The sequence below is a fragment of the Lycium ferocissimum genome, chromosome 2 (assembly GCF_029784015.1).
Source record: "Lycium ferocissimum isolate CSIRO_LF1 chromosome 2, AGI_CSIRO_Lferr_CH_V1, whole genome shotgun sequence".
Lineage (NCBI taxonomy): Eukaryota > Viridiplantae > Streptophyta > Magnoliopsida > Solanales > Solanaceae > Lycium > Lycium ferocissimum.
This window is the reverse complement of record NC_081343.1, coordinates 61698105-61716950: the sequence shown is the minus strand read 5'-3', so window position 1 is coordinate 61716950 and position 18846 is coordinate 61698105. Positions and strand designations below refer to the sequence as shown.

At 34.7% G+C, this 18846-nt stretch overlaps 2 protein-coding genes across 2 annotated transcripts; both read left to right on the top strand.

Annotated features, from left to right (window-relative positions):
* Positions 1 to 3991: 3991 nt before the first annotated feature.
* Positions 3992 to 11335, top strand: LOC132046586 (serine/threonine-protein kinase STY13). The gene is made up of 6 exons (XM_059437262.1): positions 3992 to 4328; positions 7104 to 7236; positions 8345 to 8540; positions 10305 to 10426; positions 10500 to 10655; positions 10778 to 11335. Exons 1-6 carry the CDS (start codon positions 4138 to 4140, stop codon positions 11084 to 11086), a joined length of 1107 nt encoding a protein of 368 aa, XP_059293245.1. The 5' UTR covers positions 3992 to 4137; the 3' UTR covers positions 11087 to 11335.
* A 3066-nt stretch (positions 11336 to 14401) lies between these two features.
* Positions 14402 to 17055, top strand: LOC132046585 (G-box-binding factor 1-like; the record flags this gene model as incomplete). The annotated part of the gene is made up of 9 exons (XM_059437261.1): positions 14402 to 14491; positions 14633 to 14680; positions 14784 to 14870; positions 14974 to 15063; positions 15193 to 15353; positions 15436 to 15490; positions 15606 to 15654; positions 15738 to 15934; positions 16905 to 17055. Coding segments are annotated over 9 exons (861 nt in total), but the record flags the coding sequence as incomplete, so codon positions are not given.
* Between the last annotated feature and the right edge of the window lie 1791 nt (positions 17056 to 18846).

The window sequence follows — 18846 nt, the reverse complement described above, 5'->3', positions numbered from 1 at the left end:
ATTGTCAAACCTTTGTTGTTTGCCTGTTGCTTTAATTGGGCCTTCGAAAAGCCATGGGCTAAGAAGTCTTTTTATCTTTTTTTGCACGGATTGGCCTTTAAAGGTGCTGGTCTTTAATTTTTATCCTTCGCTTAAAAAAGTGGCTGAAAATACCCCAAAGTTTTGGGTTCGAACCCCCTCTCAGTCAAAAAAAAAAAAAAATCGCAAGGCAAGGCTTTGCAAAAAGTCTGCCTTCAAGCAATTTTTTTTTTTTACTCTGCTGAAATTCTAGAAAAGTTAGGCCTCCCGAATAGGCCTAATTTTGCAACAAAACTCTGTTTTGGAATTTTTTTTGCTTTTACCGAGCCGCGGTTCGAACCCAGAATCTCTGAATATTTTAGACGAAGGGTAAAAATTAAAGACCAGCGATTTGAGGGGGAAAAATTAAAGACCACCCCTGAATAAGGACAATCGTGCAAATTGCCCACTTTTTTCATTTTTTTTTTTTACGTGGATTCCATTCATACGGACTAGTCTTTAATTTTTGCCCCTCAAATCGCTGGTCTTTAATTTTTGCCCCTACTCCTAATTTAATTTGTGGGCCAAGGTACACTTATTTGTTGGTCTATGAAATCAAAGATTCTGGTTCGATCCCCAGCAGAGGCGATGAATTTTTTGTTTTCTTACCAAAAAAAAAATCAAAATCGCAAGACATAAGTTTAGGGAACCTTTGCCTTGTCCGGCATAAGTTCCTTAGGAATTAAATTATGCGGCATAAGTTGTGTAGTAACTAATTCGCAAGGCATAAGTTTATAGAAAGTTTGCCTTGTCCGGCATAATTTCTGTAGGAATTAAATTTTCCGGCATAAGTTGTGTAGTGTGGAGTGAATTAGTTACTACCAACTTATGCCGAAAAATTTAATTCCTACAAAAATTATGCCGGACAAAGCAAAATTTCTATAACATTATGCCTTGGAAAATTAGGGGGGTAAGCCAATTTTATTTTTATTTTTTTGATGTTAGGATATTTTTGGCCACTTTTTTGTTACTTAAAGTGATGAAGGGCAAAAATTAAACACGACCCCAAGATAGGGGCATTTGTGCGAATGGCCCCTGAAGAAGACGGAGGAGGATGAGAATGAAGAGGAGCTTAACCATTTTCCAATAGGTGAATTCCATTAGTGGTTTAGCGGACACGTGTTTAGAAGACGTGCATATATCAACTAAAAGTGTTTATCTGATCATTAGCTAAACTAAATATAAAATGAAGGTCATATTGGAAAGAAACGGTAGGGATAATCCCAAGTACTTCAGAATTATCAATGTAATTCTCAATTAGTCAGAAGTAGTTGTTTAAAAGGAAATATTTTAGAGCATTAGAGTGTTTGACAACCTTTTAAAATGAAATGATTCTGAGCAACATAATAGTAGTAATTTTTACGGAAAAGGGCCAAAATTACCCCTGAACTTTGAAAAATAGTTCATTCATACCCTTCGTTATACTTTAGGGCCAATTATACCCTTACAGTTATACTATGGGGTCAATTATACCCTTCGTGTAACTATTGCCACGTGGCATCATCCCCTTCAAAATTATTTTACCCTCAAATAATTTTTTACCCACTAATACGAAATTATTATTTTTTTCCAAATTTTCAAACTAATACGAAATTATTATTATTTTTTTTTCGAAAAATTATCCATATTATTTTTTTGAAAAAAAAATTTGGGTCGATTGAGTTATTTTAGTGGGTAAAAAAATTATTTGAGGGTAAAATAATTTTGAAGGGTCGATGATGCCACGTGGCAATAGTTACACAGAAGGGTATAATTGACCCCATAGTATAACTGTAAGGGTATAATTGGCCCTAAAGTATAACGAAGGGTATGGATGAACTATTTTTCAAAGTTCAGGGGTAATTTTGACCCTTTTCCGTAATTTTTATGTTGTTGGAAGTAATTTGAAATTTGTAGTTTGTCAAAGGAATCATTGAAAATATTAATTTTACCAGAGTAAAATTACCGTTGCAAAGAAATTATATTCATCGGTACCTATCTCTTATAAGATGTTATATATATATAGTTTTCTTTTTCATATTGGGTAACCTTTTCTTTATGTCATTGAACAAAGAGTCAAAGAAAAGGACAGAAAGTCTAACCGAAATTTGAGACGACAGTTTAATCCTAGAACTACTTGAAATTTTGAGGGAACAGATTTTCATATTGAATTTGACAAAAACACTCATTACCACGTTACAAATTTATGAAGCACGCACAACAAAAAAGGATAGAATGAAAACTCAAAGAAGGAGTTGTAATGTGAATTCAGAATAAATTTTATGATGGTTTTTTACACGTCAAATTCATCACAGTTACTTTGTGGGAGCTTCTTCTTTTGCCTCTAAATCTTCTTATTTTTTCATCTTCCCTTTTTCCACTTTTAGGAAAGGAATGCCTTGTGCTAGAAGACAATCAAAGGGAGATACATTAGAATTAAATCCCATGACATGACTCTACCTTTTAAAAAAATACTAACTAGTAATGTATAATGCATACTTGCGTGCTACAATTTCAATCGTAATATTAGGAACTTGAGCCCATTTTGTTTCGTGATGGTTAATTAGTTGAATTTTTCTATTTCAAAATCAATTTTAAAACACAAAGATAGAAGAAACTATTTATTGGAATTCAAATCAAAGTCTTCATCTGTTTCCGTAAAAGTATGAAAACGAAACATATGTTTCTAGAAAAGATTCAATTTAGAGAAAAAATAAATTTTATATTATCAACACAATTTAATTAGCTTAGCTCTATTTTGAGGTAACTACAAAAGTTACCTATTATTATAAGTCAACATAACATGATTGTGAAAATAGAATTTTGTGAAAATAGAATTCATAGATTGTTTGATCAACTTTCTGAAAAATCAAAATGCTTAACTATCAATATTTTAGTAATAGCAGATAGGATTAAGTTAATTTTTAGAGATCGAAAAAATTGTTTCTCCCCAAAAACACGTTTGAAAGCTTGGCAAGCACAACTTATTGGTCTAACATTAATAAATGTTGGAATCGAAATAATCAGGGTGTCATGCTGAAGCTAATAATTGCAAATCTTGAACGTGGTGAATTGAACAACAAAGAAAAACTATAAAACAGGCTTTATGGTAGATACTTTGAGTTTTGGTCAAATAACCTACATACGATAATCCTAATATGAAAAATATTTTAAAGCTATCGAGAGATTAAATCTCACCTTAAGCAAAACTAAAGGACTACATCGTGGATACTCTTAGTGTGTATTGTTGTATGAGAGGGATTTTTCAATTTATAGAAGTCTAAAATATTTTCCTTCAAAAAGAGGTTATCCAAATATAAAAGATTTTTTTTTTCCTTATAGGAAAAGTAAAACCGATAAAGGTTCTACTTTGTCTTTCCTTAAATAGAAAAGTAAAATCAATACATGATAAGAAAATCAGTGCAAAAATCCTAGTAAGCGGTGTCGATATTCATAGAAGAAAGAACAAAAATTTAATTATCACATATATAATATAAGACATATCCCTGACTCATAGTTTAGTTTAAAGTTAGAAGAGGTCGTGGGTTCGATACTGCTTAACCACACTTTTAAGCAAAAGATGTTAGTTTTCCAAACATAAATTACTACTCTTCAATAATATTTTTTGAAAAAATATTTCTGACAAAACCACTTTTAAAAAATAAATCGATTTTAAAACTCTGATTAAACAAGCGACTACTTATTAAACTCAGATTAAAAATAACTCATTCATATACGAACGTGGCGTCCATGCAGGTGGGAAGCACCGTTACTACCCCAATACGTAACGTAGCAGATTAGAACTACTTTATGTCATTTCTTACTTTTTTTTTGTCCAACGTTAGTACATACATTATACACACAACAAAATAAATAGTACTACTCCACAAAGGATTACCCTCAATTAATAAATTACCAAATTTAAGAGATTTTCCCTCTTATTTCTATCGCTGTAACTCTTTTCAAATGCTAGCCTACCCCTTATACCCCTCACTCCTACACCCCCACAGGGATTTGGTTTTTAATACGTACACATACATACATACACTCTTCTTTTATCTCTCTTTTTTCTTCTTGTAATGCAACAGTTGCTTTATAGCTATGGTGGATACTAAAGATTTTCTCAATCTTGAATCTTCACTTTCTAACCCTTTTGGGAATTTTTCTGATGGTGATGATTTTTCTGCTCAAAATGTTGTTAGCATTGATAAGAAGCTACTTATTGATTTACACCAGCTTTCTATTGGTCCTATGATCAGTGATGGTCCTTATTCTGTTGTTTATGAAGGATTGTGAGTACCCTTTTTCGTTTTCTTGATTTTTACAAAGCCCCATTTTGCTTTTCTTGGTTTGTGTTTCTTGAATGAATTGCATTTCTGTTTCAAGATTGCATTTTTGGAGGTTTCTTGATTGTGGGGTTGGAAAACCCTTCTTAAATGTAGAGATTAAATTGTGTCATTGTTTGTTATTTGTTCTTACAAAGAATTAAATTCATATTGATCCGTGTAGTTCTGGATTATTGCGTGGCACTGGGATTGGCTTTGTTGCCTAATTTATCTAAAATTTACTTTCATTCTTCTTCTTTGCTAGTAAAAAAGGGTGATAAAAGGAATTTTAGTTTTGCTTTGCTTTCTTGTTTTCTATGCTTGTATTGTATTAATGGTTTTTCAATTGTCAGCATTGTCCCTTTCATCTTCCCTAGCATCTCAAAATTGGAACATGTGCAAAAAGAATTGTTTAGTACTTGTGGGCATTGGCGGAGCTAGGAATTCAAGTAAGGGGATTTTAAAAAAGGTTCTTATCTCTAGGGGATTCAACAACTTATATATATGCAAAACAAAAATCATTTTTGCCCTATCTACATAGTATAATTTTTCAATCAAGGGGTTCATTTGACCTCCCTTGCACCCCTCTGACTCCGCCCCTGCTTGTGGGAGTGGTTGAGTTCAGTAGTTCCTTGTAATTTTTGGCTCTAGAGATATAGTAATATGGAAAAGACAAAATTGTTTCAAGCACCAACAGGACCGGAAGCTGCCCTTCTTTCAAAGAGAGGATGATCTGTTATTTACATTTCATTTGAACTCACATTTCATCTGTTGGGCAAACTCAAATTGAAAGCTAAAAGTTCTGAAATTCCAATTGTGCCTCTTTTGAATTCATTTTTTTTGTGCATAGATTAGGTTGTCGGTGGTAAAAAGAAGAAAAAAATGTTTAATCCAAAGTTCCAATTGTGCATAGATTAGGTTGTTAAAAAGAAGAAAAAAATGTTTTAGCTAAGCTCACACATTCCTTGGATCTTTCTGTAGTCCCGTGTTTTACGTCTTTTCTTTTTCATTTATACAAGTTATAGTGAGCTAATGGTTCACGGGTCTCTGCTAAAGCTTTCAATATGACTCAACTGAAGGCTAGGAAGGAGCATTTACTTAAGTGTTTCAGCGCGTGTTTAGAGTTTTGACCTACTGGCACTTACAGTGAATTCTGGAGACGATAATTTCTGCTGACATCCAAAGATAGTTTGACTAATTTGTTTGGCATTGAGTTTAGTATAAATATTATCTTTTTTTCCGTATTTGTCCTAGATCATTAGGAGGCTAGGAAGTGAACTCTATTGAGATCTAGTCTCACTGTGTTACCTTATTGACTAAAAGGACTATCTTTTGGCTAGGTGATGATTGAGTAAACAGGTTCATGCGCTCTTATTCAGCTTAGACATTAGGTGAACTTTCAACCTAAATCTAATAGAATCCATTTAGGGAAATTGTATGGAACAAATTGCTGAAGTAATATTTGTTGCTTCATATTGCAATCTTACCAATTTTGGAGAGGGTGGAAGAATTACAAAACTAAACAAACCAAATGTGTTCTCTTCGCAATGAAGTAGACAACATATTAGATAGTAAGGTAGAAATTGTAAGTTAACAAAATGTTCTGCTTCCCAAATCATACATCCCTTGCTAGTGAGGAAGACAGGTTTCTTTCTCTACCTTACATGTTATTCAGGAGCAAAACAGTGAAAATGAATGAAGTTTTCCTAGAACTTTGATCCTTTTCTTCCTTACCAAAAAAAAAAAAAAAGAACTTTGATCCTTTTTTTAATTCATCTATCCTTGTGAGAGGTAGCCACACTAACAACTATGCTTAAGCCTTAAAGTAAGATTATTAATGTAAAGAAATTATGCATTCCAGGAAACTATCCATTGGCACATATATTTCACTGGTAATAAGATTTCTTAAAACCAACTTCCTTCTTCATTCAAAACTAGTAACTTTAATACCAATGTTTAAAGAATTTGTAAGAACTTTCGGAGTTGCACTATAAAAAATATTTTTCAAAAGAGCAAATGATTCCATATCCAACTTACAACATCATCAATTATGATGAAGCGATATCGGGGCCTATTTGGACCGAGAGATTTAGTCCAATATATTTCCCATCTGCTGTCCAGAAAATTCTGTACCTATTTAGATTTACCAATGATAGTTTGTTTAAAATACAAACTCCGTTATGGTTTACATGAGATGTAGCTTTGAATTCATTTAAAATGAAACTCGAGAATGTGTAATTTTGGAATTTATAAATTCAGTTCCAGTTCAATTCTAAATGTTTTCATTGAAGTGTCCCTAAGCGTATTTCAACCATTATCTGTAATTTCACCTTGCCTAACCAGTGAAAACTTAGTTTCCTGCTCCCTTGATTGGTAACTGATACGGACATGAAGATAACCAGATTTATGTTTTGGTAAATGTTTTCGGAATAAAACCTCATAGTGGGTTGAGTCAATTATTGATAATACTTCATAGTCCACTCAGAAGAATTTGATTCTCAGATAATCTACTTTAGTTACTACCTGAAACATCTATCTAAGATCTTCTAGATTTAGATTTACCTCTCATAATCTCATTCTCGATAGTTAACGCTAACATTCTGGTACAACTAAAGGTTGATTGTGCATATTACATGGTTTTAAGGTTACTATATTTTGCACTCTCAAATGTGATCAGGCGTTTCAGTTCGTTTTATTAAGGGTCCTGCTATTCTAAAGCACCTTTTGTAATACTTGTTCCAGATATAAATCCATGCCTGTTGCAATAAAAATAATACAACCAGACATGTCGGCAAATGTGAGTCCCGAGCGGAAAGAGAAATTCCAGAGGGAGGTCACTTTACTATCTAAAGTGAAGCATGACAATATTGTGAAGGTATGGTGTTCAATAAGAAATAGCTATACTAGTTAAATTGCATTCACTTTATCCACCTTGCTTTTGCTGGTATCAGTCCACAACAGAGTCAAAAATATGAAATTGTGATTCGTTTTCTGGATTTGAAGTCCAACTGAGAAACAGAATAAAAAGTTGCGGTCTATCTAATCATTTTGGTAATAAAATTAGATATTTGGTGCTTCCCTGTAAAAGATATATATATAAGAGGTTTTATAATAATTCATACTGTATTCAGACATAAAGTGAAAAGAATTCCTGTTTATTTCATACCATTTCCTTGTGGAAATGATTTACTTATAAAGCTAATGTACTCCTGTCCTTTCTTAGTATTTTGTTAAGCGTTCTTGTATAAATATCCACGGTTACACGGACTGTTTGGAACTAAAAACTGTTTTCTATTAAGCATATATGGTATGGTTAATATGATGTTCAATTTAGTGTGTAGCATAGACTATAGGGTGTAGATAATATCCACAACTATATGCCGGTTGCTTTTGAACTATTTTGTTGATTCTTGGTACAAAGTTGCTTCCTCTGAAATTTGATTCTTGTTCGAAATGGTTTCTTCCCATGTTGTATTCATGAGGAAAAAGTTGGCCAAAACTAGAAAACTGCATGTTGATTCAATATGTATTGAATGGTTAATCCTAATTGGATAGTTTCCTACAAAAGTTAAACACAGTTATTCATTGTTAAGTGTGTCTGTAAAAGGGTTCAAGCGGCAGACATTAGTCTTCAGGCACTTCCTCAATATTATCTTGTTTCTCTCATTACACATCGGGGGGGTGGGGGCCTTGGAGTAACAGTATAGTTGCCTGCACATGACCTATAGGTCAGGGGTTCGAGCCGTGGATTCACCCACTGATGGTTGCGTCAGGGTAGGCTGCTTATATCACACCCCCCCCCCCCCCCCCTTGGGTGCGGCCCTTCCCGGACCATGTGTGAACCCGGAATTCTTCGTGCATTTACCTGCCCTCTTTTTGTCTCGTTTCATATTACTGTGCAGAGTCTGCACTAAAAATGTCCTGTATGGTGATTGATTCTCTTTTCGTTGGTTGCTAATATGTCCTGAAAATTGTTGAAACAGTTTATTGGTGCCTCTATGGAACCAACATTGATGTTAGTTACAGAGCTAATGAGAGGTGGCACTCTTCAGAAGTACTTGTGGAGCACCCGACCACATTGTCCAGATTTGAAACTTTCTCTCAGTTTTGCATTGGGAATCTCTCGAGCAATGGAGTATTTACATTCAGTTGGCATTATTCACCGCGACTTGAAGCCAAGTAATGCTCTGCCTATCTCGTAATTTGCTATTGCACTACCAAGTTTTAAGTTTTAGGTGGTTGTCGCACTCTGATCAGGGTTACTACTTGCTTGAGTTGCATAACTTCAAGTTTTTTTAATGATTTAGCTTGAACTTAAGAAAACAACTCCATTTCAAACCCAGACTTGTTGGAATTGTCTAAATGAATCCTTATATCCATTTTGCTCTATTGGGCCGTGTTCATTCAGCTACTTGATAACTTGTTTTTCAGGATGAATTTGGGATTCTTCAAAACTAGGAATTCTCTAAATCTCACAGCCATCTGGTTGCTATTATACAATCTCTGATAAAACATAAAATATTCATGTCAAGTACTGGACTTCATTGCAATCGTTCCTATAATGTCTAACCTTAATTCTGACTAGTTGATATAACCTATGCTGATATTTTACATCCATTATGTTCTGTCTTTCGCTAAGTTTGAATGGATTTCAACATATTCTAGGAGTTTTGGTACATCTTACCTCCGTATGATTATTGGTGTACCTCATCCTCTTTTGAGGGCTTCAATCATCATGATGTGACGTTACGGTTCGGTATATTTGTAGGTCTAGATAGGATGTGTGTAATCCATCTGAAGCGACATTTTCGTATATTTTTCTCTACATATGCTACTTGCACATTTTGTTAAATATGATAGATTGAATCTTGTACGACTGTACATCCTTATTTAACATCTACATTTCTACGACACTCATTTTGTCGAAGGGCCTAATATTCACACTACATCGTTTGTCTTATATATGTTCAATGAGCTTTTGGTATTTGGTAGGTCATATCGTATAACACTCTTGTAGCACTCATTCATATCAACCATGCTATTTTAGTCTTTGTGTTTATTTTCATCTATCTGAAGCCTCGGCGCACTAAGCTCCCGCTATGCGCGGGGTCCGGGGAAGGGCCGGACCGCAGCGTCTATTGTACACGCCACCTTGCAGCTCCGCAAGAAGGTCGTTTCCACGACTTGAACCCGTGACCTCCTGGTCACATGGCAGCAACTTTACTAGTTACTGCAAGGCTCCTCTTCCAAAAGTAATGGGAATGGGAGCCCACTTTTCATCTATCATGCCATTATATTGAAAAAATCAGCCTAAATACGTGAATTGTCTGCATTAGAGGTCACATTCTTGTCTAATTTCACCCCAACTTTATTCTTTTTATGCTAGCTAAACATGCAGTCGATATATTCTATCTTACTTATGCTTATCATAAAAGCTTTACTCTCTAGTCTCTAGATTGCTTCTCCATAGTTCAAGCTTTTGGTTGACGCCTTCACGAGTTTCATCAATTAACATTGTATTGTCTCCAAATGAATGCACCATGCCACCCTCTCTTGTATATTATTAGTTGACTCATCTATAATTACAAACAACAACAACAACATACCCAGTGTAATCCCACAAGTGGGTCTGGGGAGAGCAGGATGTACGCAGGCCTTACCTCTACTTTTATGGGGTAGGGAGGCTGTTTCCGAAAGACCCTCGGCTAAAAAATACTGACTCATCTATAATTATGGTTAATAAATATGGTCTCTACGGTGATTCCGGGTGTAAACCCACGGTTAACGGCAACTTCTCAGTATCTCTTCCCACTATTCTCACACTTGCGAATGGCTCTTTCATACATTTCCTTTTATGGTAGTTATATATGTTACAGGAGTTCCTTTGAAACTGGAATTTCGTTGTTTGATTATGTTATTCATTACCATTTGCCACATTTGTAGGTAATTTACTCCTCACAGAAGACAAGACAATAGTTAAACTAGCTGACTTTGGGTTAGCTAGGGAGGAGGCTGACTCTGAAATGACAACAGAAGCTGGTACATACCGCTGGATGGCTCCGGAGGTATTAAATTGGGCGAAAAATTTACACCCTCCTTAATAATAATAGTATTTGCCTTACACTTTGCCAATGCCAGATGTTCAGCGTTGAACCAATTAAAGTTGGAATGAAGAAATACTACAATCATAAAGTGGATGTCTACAGTTTCTCAATGATCCTGTGGGAGCTGCTCACCAACAGCACTCCGTTTAAGGGAAGAAGCAACATTATGGTGGCATATGCTACAGCTACGGTATGTTTCTACCTTTTTGTGTCTATTTTGACTTAAACATTGGAGTTGATAAAAGTTTTACATCGAATAATTTTTCAGTGATTGGTAAAAGATAAAACTTTCATTTCCTCCATAAATTCCAGAAACTGCGTCCCAGCATGGATAATATTCCGAGGGAAATAGAACCCCTTCTTAGCTCTGGCTGGGCAGAGGATCCAGCAGAACGGCCAGAATTTGAGCAAATATCAGATTTCCTTGCAAACGTTCTTCGCAATGTGTGTGCCTCACAGACTTCTTCTCCAAATATGTTTGAGACGGAGCATCCCACAGGCAAAGGGTTGGTCAATTCTCCTGTCATGAATTGTTTGATGGACAAGGGTGCAGAAAATAGCAAGAAAAAAAACAGGAGTTCATGTTGTTGCTTCATGAGTGCCTATAATGATTCTCTCTGATAGGTGGAGAGACTTTTTTCTTAGGATATTGCAGGTGTAAATAATTGAAGGACTTCCCGTCTTTTTCGCCAGTTTTACAATATATTGAATGGTCTTGAAAGCCACATGGTTCCAAATACACCATCATTGTACAGAAAGCAATAGAAGCTTTAGTACGGAAAACAATAGAATCAAGTCACCAGTCCGCCATCTTTTGATACAGATTTCCTTTGCATTTCTGCAATTCTATAATATTAGGAAATTATGATGGTTTGGCTGTTTAAATGCATTAGTATTTATTATGGAAGACCAGTAAAAAAGAACAGGAGAATACGAATGCATATAGATGTTGACATTATGGTTCCAAGATACAATGAATTATCAAGTCTCAACGTGTATTCGAATATCAGAATTATGTGTCAATAAAAGTAAACTAATTAATGAAGTCCAAACACATGAATTTAAATAAGAACTAAATCTCATCTGGATAAGATTCGTATGTTGGACTTCACAAAATTAGTCAACTTTATTAATTCAAGATTCATTTAGATATTATTTTATTATGAGATCCGAACTTATGCCATGTGTCGAGTAATTCGTGCCAACTCATATTTAAGATCAATAAAATGATGCACTATATAAAGTGACCTGGTGTGCCAAATCAAAATGAAGGCGAACTCTCTCTTTGAATGTGTTAAGCGATATGACATGCATAATTAAATTAAAGTAATAGATTCGAAGACTTGAATGAAAGGATTTTACTCTATTAGAAAAGAAATTAGGGAGTAAAAACATTGTGATTAAGGTCGAACAACGGAATTTTGCTCATTGGATGAACTTGCTTGATCACTAGACACAATGTTTTATTTCGGTAATCATGTTCAATCTTCATTGTGTACACACATTTTTTTTTTCTGAATAAATTTAAATATATGAGAAGTTTCTTTTTAATACGAAGCTAGTTCAATTAAACTACTCGCTATTACTTGTGGAACTTATTTTTTCTATTCTCACCAATAAATTTATTTTTCTCATTTTAAAATATTTTGACAAATGAAACATAAAAAAATTTAAAATCAAATTTTCCTCCGTACCAAACACACGACATGAATGGTCTATTGTTTAAGCCAAAAAACAAGAAAAAAAGAAAAGAAAAAAGAATGGCCTATTAATGGCCTATTGGTACAAAAAACATAGTGCGGGATTTGAATGTTAAGACACACACACGTACATTACATTACATTACATGACCCAAAGTACTGAAGAGTTGTTGGTGAAAGCAAAAGGGGAACATAAGGCAGTTGGAGAAATTAATAAGTTAAGTTGTTGGAGAAATTAATTTAAGTTATCCACTTAAGCATTGTTGCCTTGTCATTCCTCCTATCCACTATTCTTTTGCCAAGTCTTCAGTCTCTTTTACGCTCACGTGTCACCTTCCCCTCAAAACCCTACAATTGTAATTAAGCCCAAGACTTCTTACATGGCATTAAATTAACATTAGCAGACATTAAAAGTCTTTGTCAAAAAAAGGAAAATATTTAGACAAAACCGTCTTTCTTCTTCTTCTTCTTCTGCCACAGTGTTCTTTTAGTTCAGAGTTCAAACCCAAGAACCAAGATTCTGTTTTGTGCAGCCGTTGTTAGGACAACCTTAACCCTAAAGTTTCCTTAATCTCTTGTGGAAGCACTTGGGGTACTATATTCACCAACAACCAGAAGGTAAAAGGTCAAAAATAGAACTTTTAGGGAAATACAGCCTCGTATATCCGACTTGGAATATTCTTGTTCCAGGTCAGCTCCCCCACCACCTATACTTTCATTATTTTGTTATGAGTTATTTGCTTTTGTGTTTGCTAGCGCCTTAACATGCTAATACTCTCTACACACACAGACTGACAACTCCAAGAGAATTACCTAGGAGATTGATTTTTTTTTTGTTTTTTTTTGTGTGTGTGTTAGATTTGAACATTGTGATCTTTTAGTGGTCAGCGGTTACCTTTGGGTTTTGTTACTTGGTTACTGTTATGTTATGGTTGACTAGTTTTTTTTTTTTTTTTTATCTTTTGAGTTTGGTAATCAATTTAGCAAGTCCCAAAGGTTTCTCGAAGATTAACTCTTGCAACTGAGCTGTTTAATTGACAAAAGAAAACTCAATTCTCTGACAAGCTTTGTATTATGAGTAATTGCCTATGATTTAATATTTTCAGGGTTTAAATAAACTTTGCAAAATTATAGTTACCAGTTTCAAAAAAAATAAACTTTGCAAAATTCTCAACTTCTTATTTTCTTTTTTCGGATTTAATCTTTTGCTGTGAGGTGCCAAAGGCGTGTTTTTTATGAGGTACAGCGTTGCCTACTAGCAATATCACACCATATTTTGGGTAATCTGACAAATGTTAAAAACATTCTTTTGTGTTAGATTGATTAATCTTCATTTAGCAAATAAAAAGGAAATTAATACAAACTGGATGCTTTTTTCTTGGTTTTGAAGGACGAATGGGGAAATAATAGGAAGTCTGACTATTGCAAAAGTTGGTCTGTTTTCCACGGAAGATCTTTCGCTGGGAAGTTGTCCAGCAGAACCTGGACTGAAATTGGTCTGTGATGTTAAAGACTGTGTTTTGTTTGTCATACAAGTTAGAATGATGTTTGTGATTTCAGTCCTTCATAAGGTCTTTTTCTCTCTATGACTCGGCTTTCTAAGTGAGCATCAAACATGCGTCGCAAATTTACTATCCAGTAGTAAAATTGATTTGACGAAACGTGAAAGAATTTGGTATGTGTTGATAACTAATTGCAAGTATTACTGCCTTTAAGATTGTAAAAAAATGAACTGGCCATCATCGGCCTCTTTTTTTTTTCTTTTTTTCTTTTTTTTTTTTTTTTTTTTCTTTTTTCTTTTTTCAACTTGCAATTGTGTGTATCAGTTAGAAAGGTAGGGCATAATGGTGGAAAAAGATCCATATATGTGATATCTACTAGTGAGGAATATGATTTAGTCTTGTTAGAAAACTTCTAATATTATTGTATTTATTATGATTACTTTTCTTTATATACATTTAACTTATTTTTCACTTTTATTTTTGTTTTGTATGATGATTTTTGATAACCTTATTTGGTATGATGATAACGTGAGTTGAGCTTAAACGGAGAAGTGGGGATTCATATAGTCAAGTTGGGATTGAGCGTAATAGTTGTCGTTGTTCCTATGAAAATGATGGAAATAATCTCTATAGATGGAAAATGGTAGGAGTTCTAACTTCTACTTATCCAAAAAAAAAAGAAAGTGGAAGAGTTCTAATTTCTTTTCCCTATTTGTGATCTATCTAGCCTATAATTGAGTACGCCACTTCTGAATTATTCACGTGGATATCCGCATACACAATCGATTGACCCAATGGGAGCTGGGGAAGAGGCTTCAACTCAGGTTCCTTTCCTTCTCTTTCTTTCTTTTGTCTGTTTACGGCTAATAAGTCATTAAACATGTGCTATTCTTTCTCTCGGTCTCTCTGTGAGTATTAATGTATGTGTTGGCTCATTGCTCATGAGTTTTCTAATGTTTGATCAGGAGACACCAACCGCACCTACATATCCTGATTGGTCAAGCTCTATGCAGGTTGTTATTAAGCTCCATAATGATTAAGCCAATCACATGAATACTGATGGATAGTTTTTTAGTTTTCTAGTCTTTCAAGTACTAATTTTCTTTTCCTGTGTAGGCTTATTATAGTGCTGGAGCTACTCCTCCCTTCTTTGCTTCACCTGTTGCGTCTCCTGCTCCCCACCCATACTTGTGGGGAGGTCAGGTAATTGATTTTTCCGTTCCTGATTTATTTGTTCTTTTATTAGCTATCACACAACCTCAGAACTTACCGTACTGCTTTCTCTGATCACCTTCTCATATTTCAGCACCCTGTTATGCCTCCTTATGGGACTCCAGTCCCATATCCAGCTTTATATCCTCCTGCCGGAGTTTATGCTCATCCTAACATGGCCACGGTAATCAAGCTTATCGGTAATTTATTCTTATCAATTTGAAAGTGATGAAACCACAAGTCACCTCTTCTTCCCAAATTGAAAATACAAATCGACAGTTCATGTTAATACTTCTGTTCATGTGTTTTTCAGCAGACTCCAAATACTGCGCAGGCAAATCCTGAATCAGATGGTAAGGGGCCTGAAGGAAAGGATCGGAATTCGAGCAAAAAGTTAAAAGCCAGTTCTGGTGGCAAGGCAGGCGACAGTGGGAAAGTTACTTCGGGTTCTGGAAATGATGGTGCCACACAAAGGTCTGTTTATGAATCATATTTCTGTAAATTCTTCTTTTTTGGATCAGTCAAGCATCTGATTGTTATATTTTTTCTTGAACAGTGATGAAAGCAGAAGTGAAGGTACATCGGATACAAATGATGAAAATGATAACCATGTGAGTATTCAGATCAATCTAACCAACTATTTTCTTTATTTACATACTATGGAGATCACGAGTCTCAATTTTATTCTTACCTTGTCCTGTAATTTGATCATATGTCATCTCCCAGGAATTTGCTGCAAACAAGAAGGGAAGCTTTGATCAGATGCTTGCAGATGGTAACTTCTGTGAACTTTCATCTTGATTCTGTCATTGTTATTACCAAAAAAATAACTAAGTTTCTAAGTCTGGCAATTATCAGGAGCCAGTGCACAGAATAATCCTGCAACAGCGAATTACCCGACTTCTATGCATGGAAATCCTGTCACTGTGCCTGTAACTAACCTAAATGTTGGAATGGATGTGTGGAATGCATCATCTGGAGCGATCAAAGTACAGCCAAATGCGACTGGTCAAGTTATAGGTCATGAAGGAAGGATGAATGATCAGTGGATTCAGGTACATTTCCTTTTCTTTAGCTCTTTTCACCCATTGAAATCAGTACTGTCGTTTTTTACCAGATCAGATTGTGTATTCTGTCCTTCAAATTCACCAGTCTACCTGCTTGTCTGTTAAAAAGCACGTAATTCCACGGATCTAGTAGCAGATGGTATTAGTGAAGGTGGAATATCTTCTCTCATTACACTAATTTTCTGTGTATCTTGATTCTTAACACAGAGAGTTCCATCATTATGATGCAAATGAAATGGCTAAAAAGACTAATTTGTGAAGAAAGATCACAACCTGGAGAAAGTTATGAAAACATCCAAAACTCTGATTTTACAAGGCTTCGGGTGTTTTGGTTGGTCCAAATACAGCTGAGACTTATAATACGCCAGAAAACTCCTTAAGAAGTGAAGATATGCCTGTTTTATTATTGATCGGATAAAATTACCTGTTTGTAGATTCAATTTTCTAATCTAGTTTACTGCAAGAAAAAATCTAACCCTTCATATGGTTTGAAAAGGGATTATAAAACTGAACTTCCTTATATCATTATTTCTTTTTCTTTTTTTTTTTTTAAAATTACATATGGGGAAATGGGGAAGGGGATTACAACGTGGGGATTCGAACCCTCACCAACAAGGTGAAAGTTTAGGTAGCCAACCAACTGAGCTACTTGATCCCTACTATATCATTGGTTCTTAAACATACTTCCATCTTGATATTTCTGTATTTCTGGATAAATCAGTATCTTATACTATTTTAAAGTTCACGATTCTACTTTATAACACCACCCCCACCCCCAAAAAAAAAGTTCATGCTAATTCAAGTAGTTCAATAAATTTAACATACAAAAACACAACTTTTACGTTCCACATTCCCTTCATTTTTGTGTGCAAGAGGAAGTACAGGGGTTATAGCCTTGTTATCATCGTTTTTCTGTTTCTTTTGTTGATAGATTTCATTATAACCCTCTCTTGGACAGGACGAGCGTGAACTTAAAAGGCAAAAGAGAAAGCAATCTAATAGGGAGTCAGCTAGGAGGTCAAGGCTACGCAAGCAGGTATGAGTTATTTTTTGTAGATAACGTTACTCTTTCCATCTTTTCCCAGTCAGAGTTGACTGTATGTCTTTTATTATGAGCTTGTAAAGATTCTTCTCTGTATTGATTTAGATTAGGGGTGGCAAATGTGCGATTTGAGCTCAATTTGGACGGGTCAAAATGGGTTGAATCAATAACTGGGTCATTGCCCAACCCTGCCTAAAGTTTACTTCGGCTAAGATGGGTTGGGTCACGTTGGCTAAACAATGGGTCATAACTCAACCCGTCCAACTTGCCTTTTGGTAACACCTACATTTATTAGCTAATAAATTTTATAATAACTCTATTCTTCTTTATAAGCAAAAGAGTTATTTCAATCTTCTTGAGATATTGATTAACAATAACTCCGCCTGAAATTTACCAATTTTTTTTTTTCTTTTGTAACTTTCACATTTAATTAGTCCAATAATTAGTTGTAGAAAAAATTGCACAAAAATTAGTACCACTCAAAAGCTACATGGTTTTTACTTCATTGAGAAATCTGAAGACTTTCTCAATAGATGAGAAGTCTTCAGGTTTTTATTCATAGCAAAATTTGACAGTGACTTTTATTACTTCATACAAAAATTTAAAGATGACTTTGAGTTACTTCAACTGAAAAGTTTGAAAATGACGACATATTTTAGATATATTATAAATTGATAAATAATGAAGTGATGAATTTTTTTACAGTAGGCCTCCCACTTTTTTTATATTTTTATCTCCGTCTATTCGATTTTTTAATTATTTTCTAGTTCAAAAGACCGTACAAAATATTAGTCATCCTTTCCAGAGTAAATATTTTATGAGCAAAACTACTTGTCCCAGGAAAAGACAAGTTGCAAATTGGAAATTAAGAAACAAGATGAAATGCAACTAAAAAGAAAAGAAAGATAAATACAGTACCACTTTCTAACAAGAAGAAAAAAAAGAAAAAGAGAGGATAAATTGCCCAACCAAACCTAACAACTAAACTTCTCAAAGTAATAAAGAGTGTATAATTCCCTATAAAAGCTATTGCAACTCTGGACTTGCACATGCTAATTCACGGGTTAAATTTGGGCCGAGTCACGGGTCAATTTGAGCTATTTAGCTGTATAACGGGTTAGCTTTGGCATTGCCCATCTTAGCCCATCGGACAAATAGCTCCAATCCGTTAATTTGTGGGCGGGTTAGGGTTTTTTGGGTCAATTTTGCCATCCCTAATTTAGACTCAGATATCTGATTTCAAGCAGAGGTTCCAAATTCATTTCTAACAAAATAAAAACAGCTCTTAAACACAATGATGGGTCTACATCACTGTGAAGCTTAAGATCATCCTTTTTGCGCCATCAAACGGCACATTGATCTTCTTGCATTTTTGTCTAGCCACATAAACCTAGACTGATGCATCAAGTTCCTTGTTTCATCCAAATCCTCAATGTCTTGTGATGATGAATTTTTCTTGTCATATGTCATAAGCACCTAAGAATATGCGAATGCAATTCGATTTGATATCTGCATATCATGCTCTAATCTGCGGATAGTGTTTTAAGGCCCTAGTAACTGTAACTTCCTTTCTTAGTGTTTTTTTTTTTTTTTCCCCTGAAAGAACAGGATCTTATTGTGGATAGTGAAATTGTGTTAAATTTAAATCCGCAAGAAATTCGGATTATAATAAATTCAAGATATATTAGTCCAAATAAATATTACGGATTAATATAATTGGGTTAATTATTTAAGTCCAATAATACGGATTTAATTAAAGATCCGATTTCTATCTAGTCCATTAATTTGGGCTATAAATAATGAGCCCACTTTGCTAAGTCCAAAATGTCATCTTCCCAGAGGCCCAAATTGATGTCAT

Coding starts and splice junctions, on each gene's coding strand:
- LOC132046586 (XM_059437262.1), top strand. CDS start 4,138: ATGGTGGATACTAAAGATTTTCTCAATCTTGAATCTTCACTTTCTAAC. Junction 7,237..8,344: donor AGCATGACAATATTGTGAAG/GTATGGTGTTCA, acceptor TTGTTGAAACAG/TTTATTGGTGCCTCTATGGA. Junction 10,656..10,777: donor TGGCATATGCTACAGCTACG/GTATGTTTCTAC, acceptor CATAAATTCCAG/AAACTGCGTCCCAGCATGGA.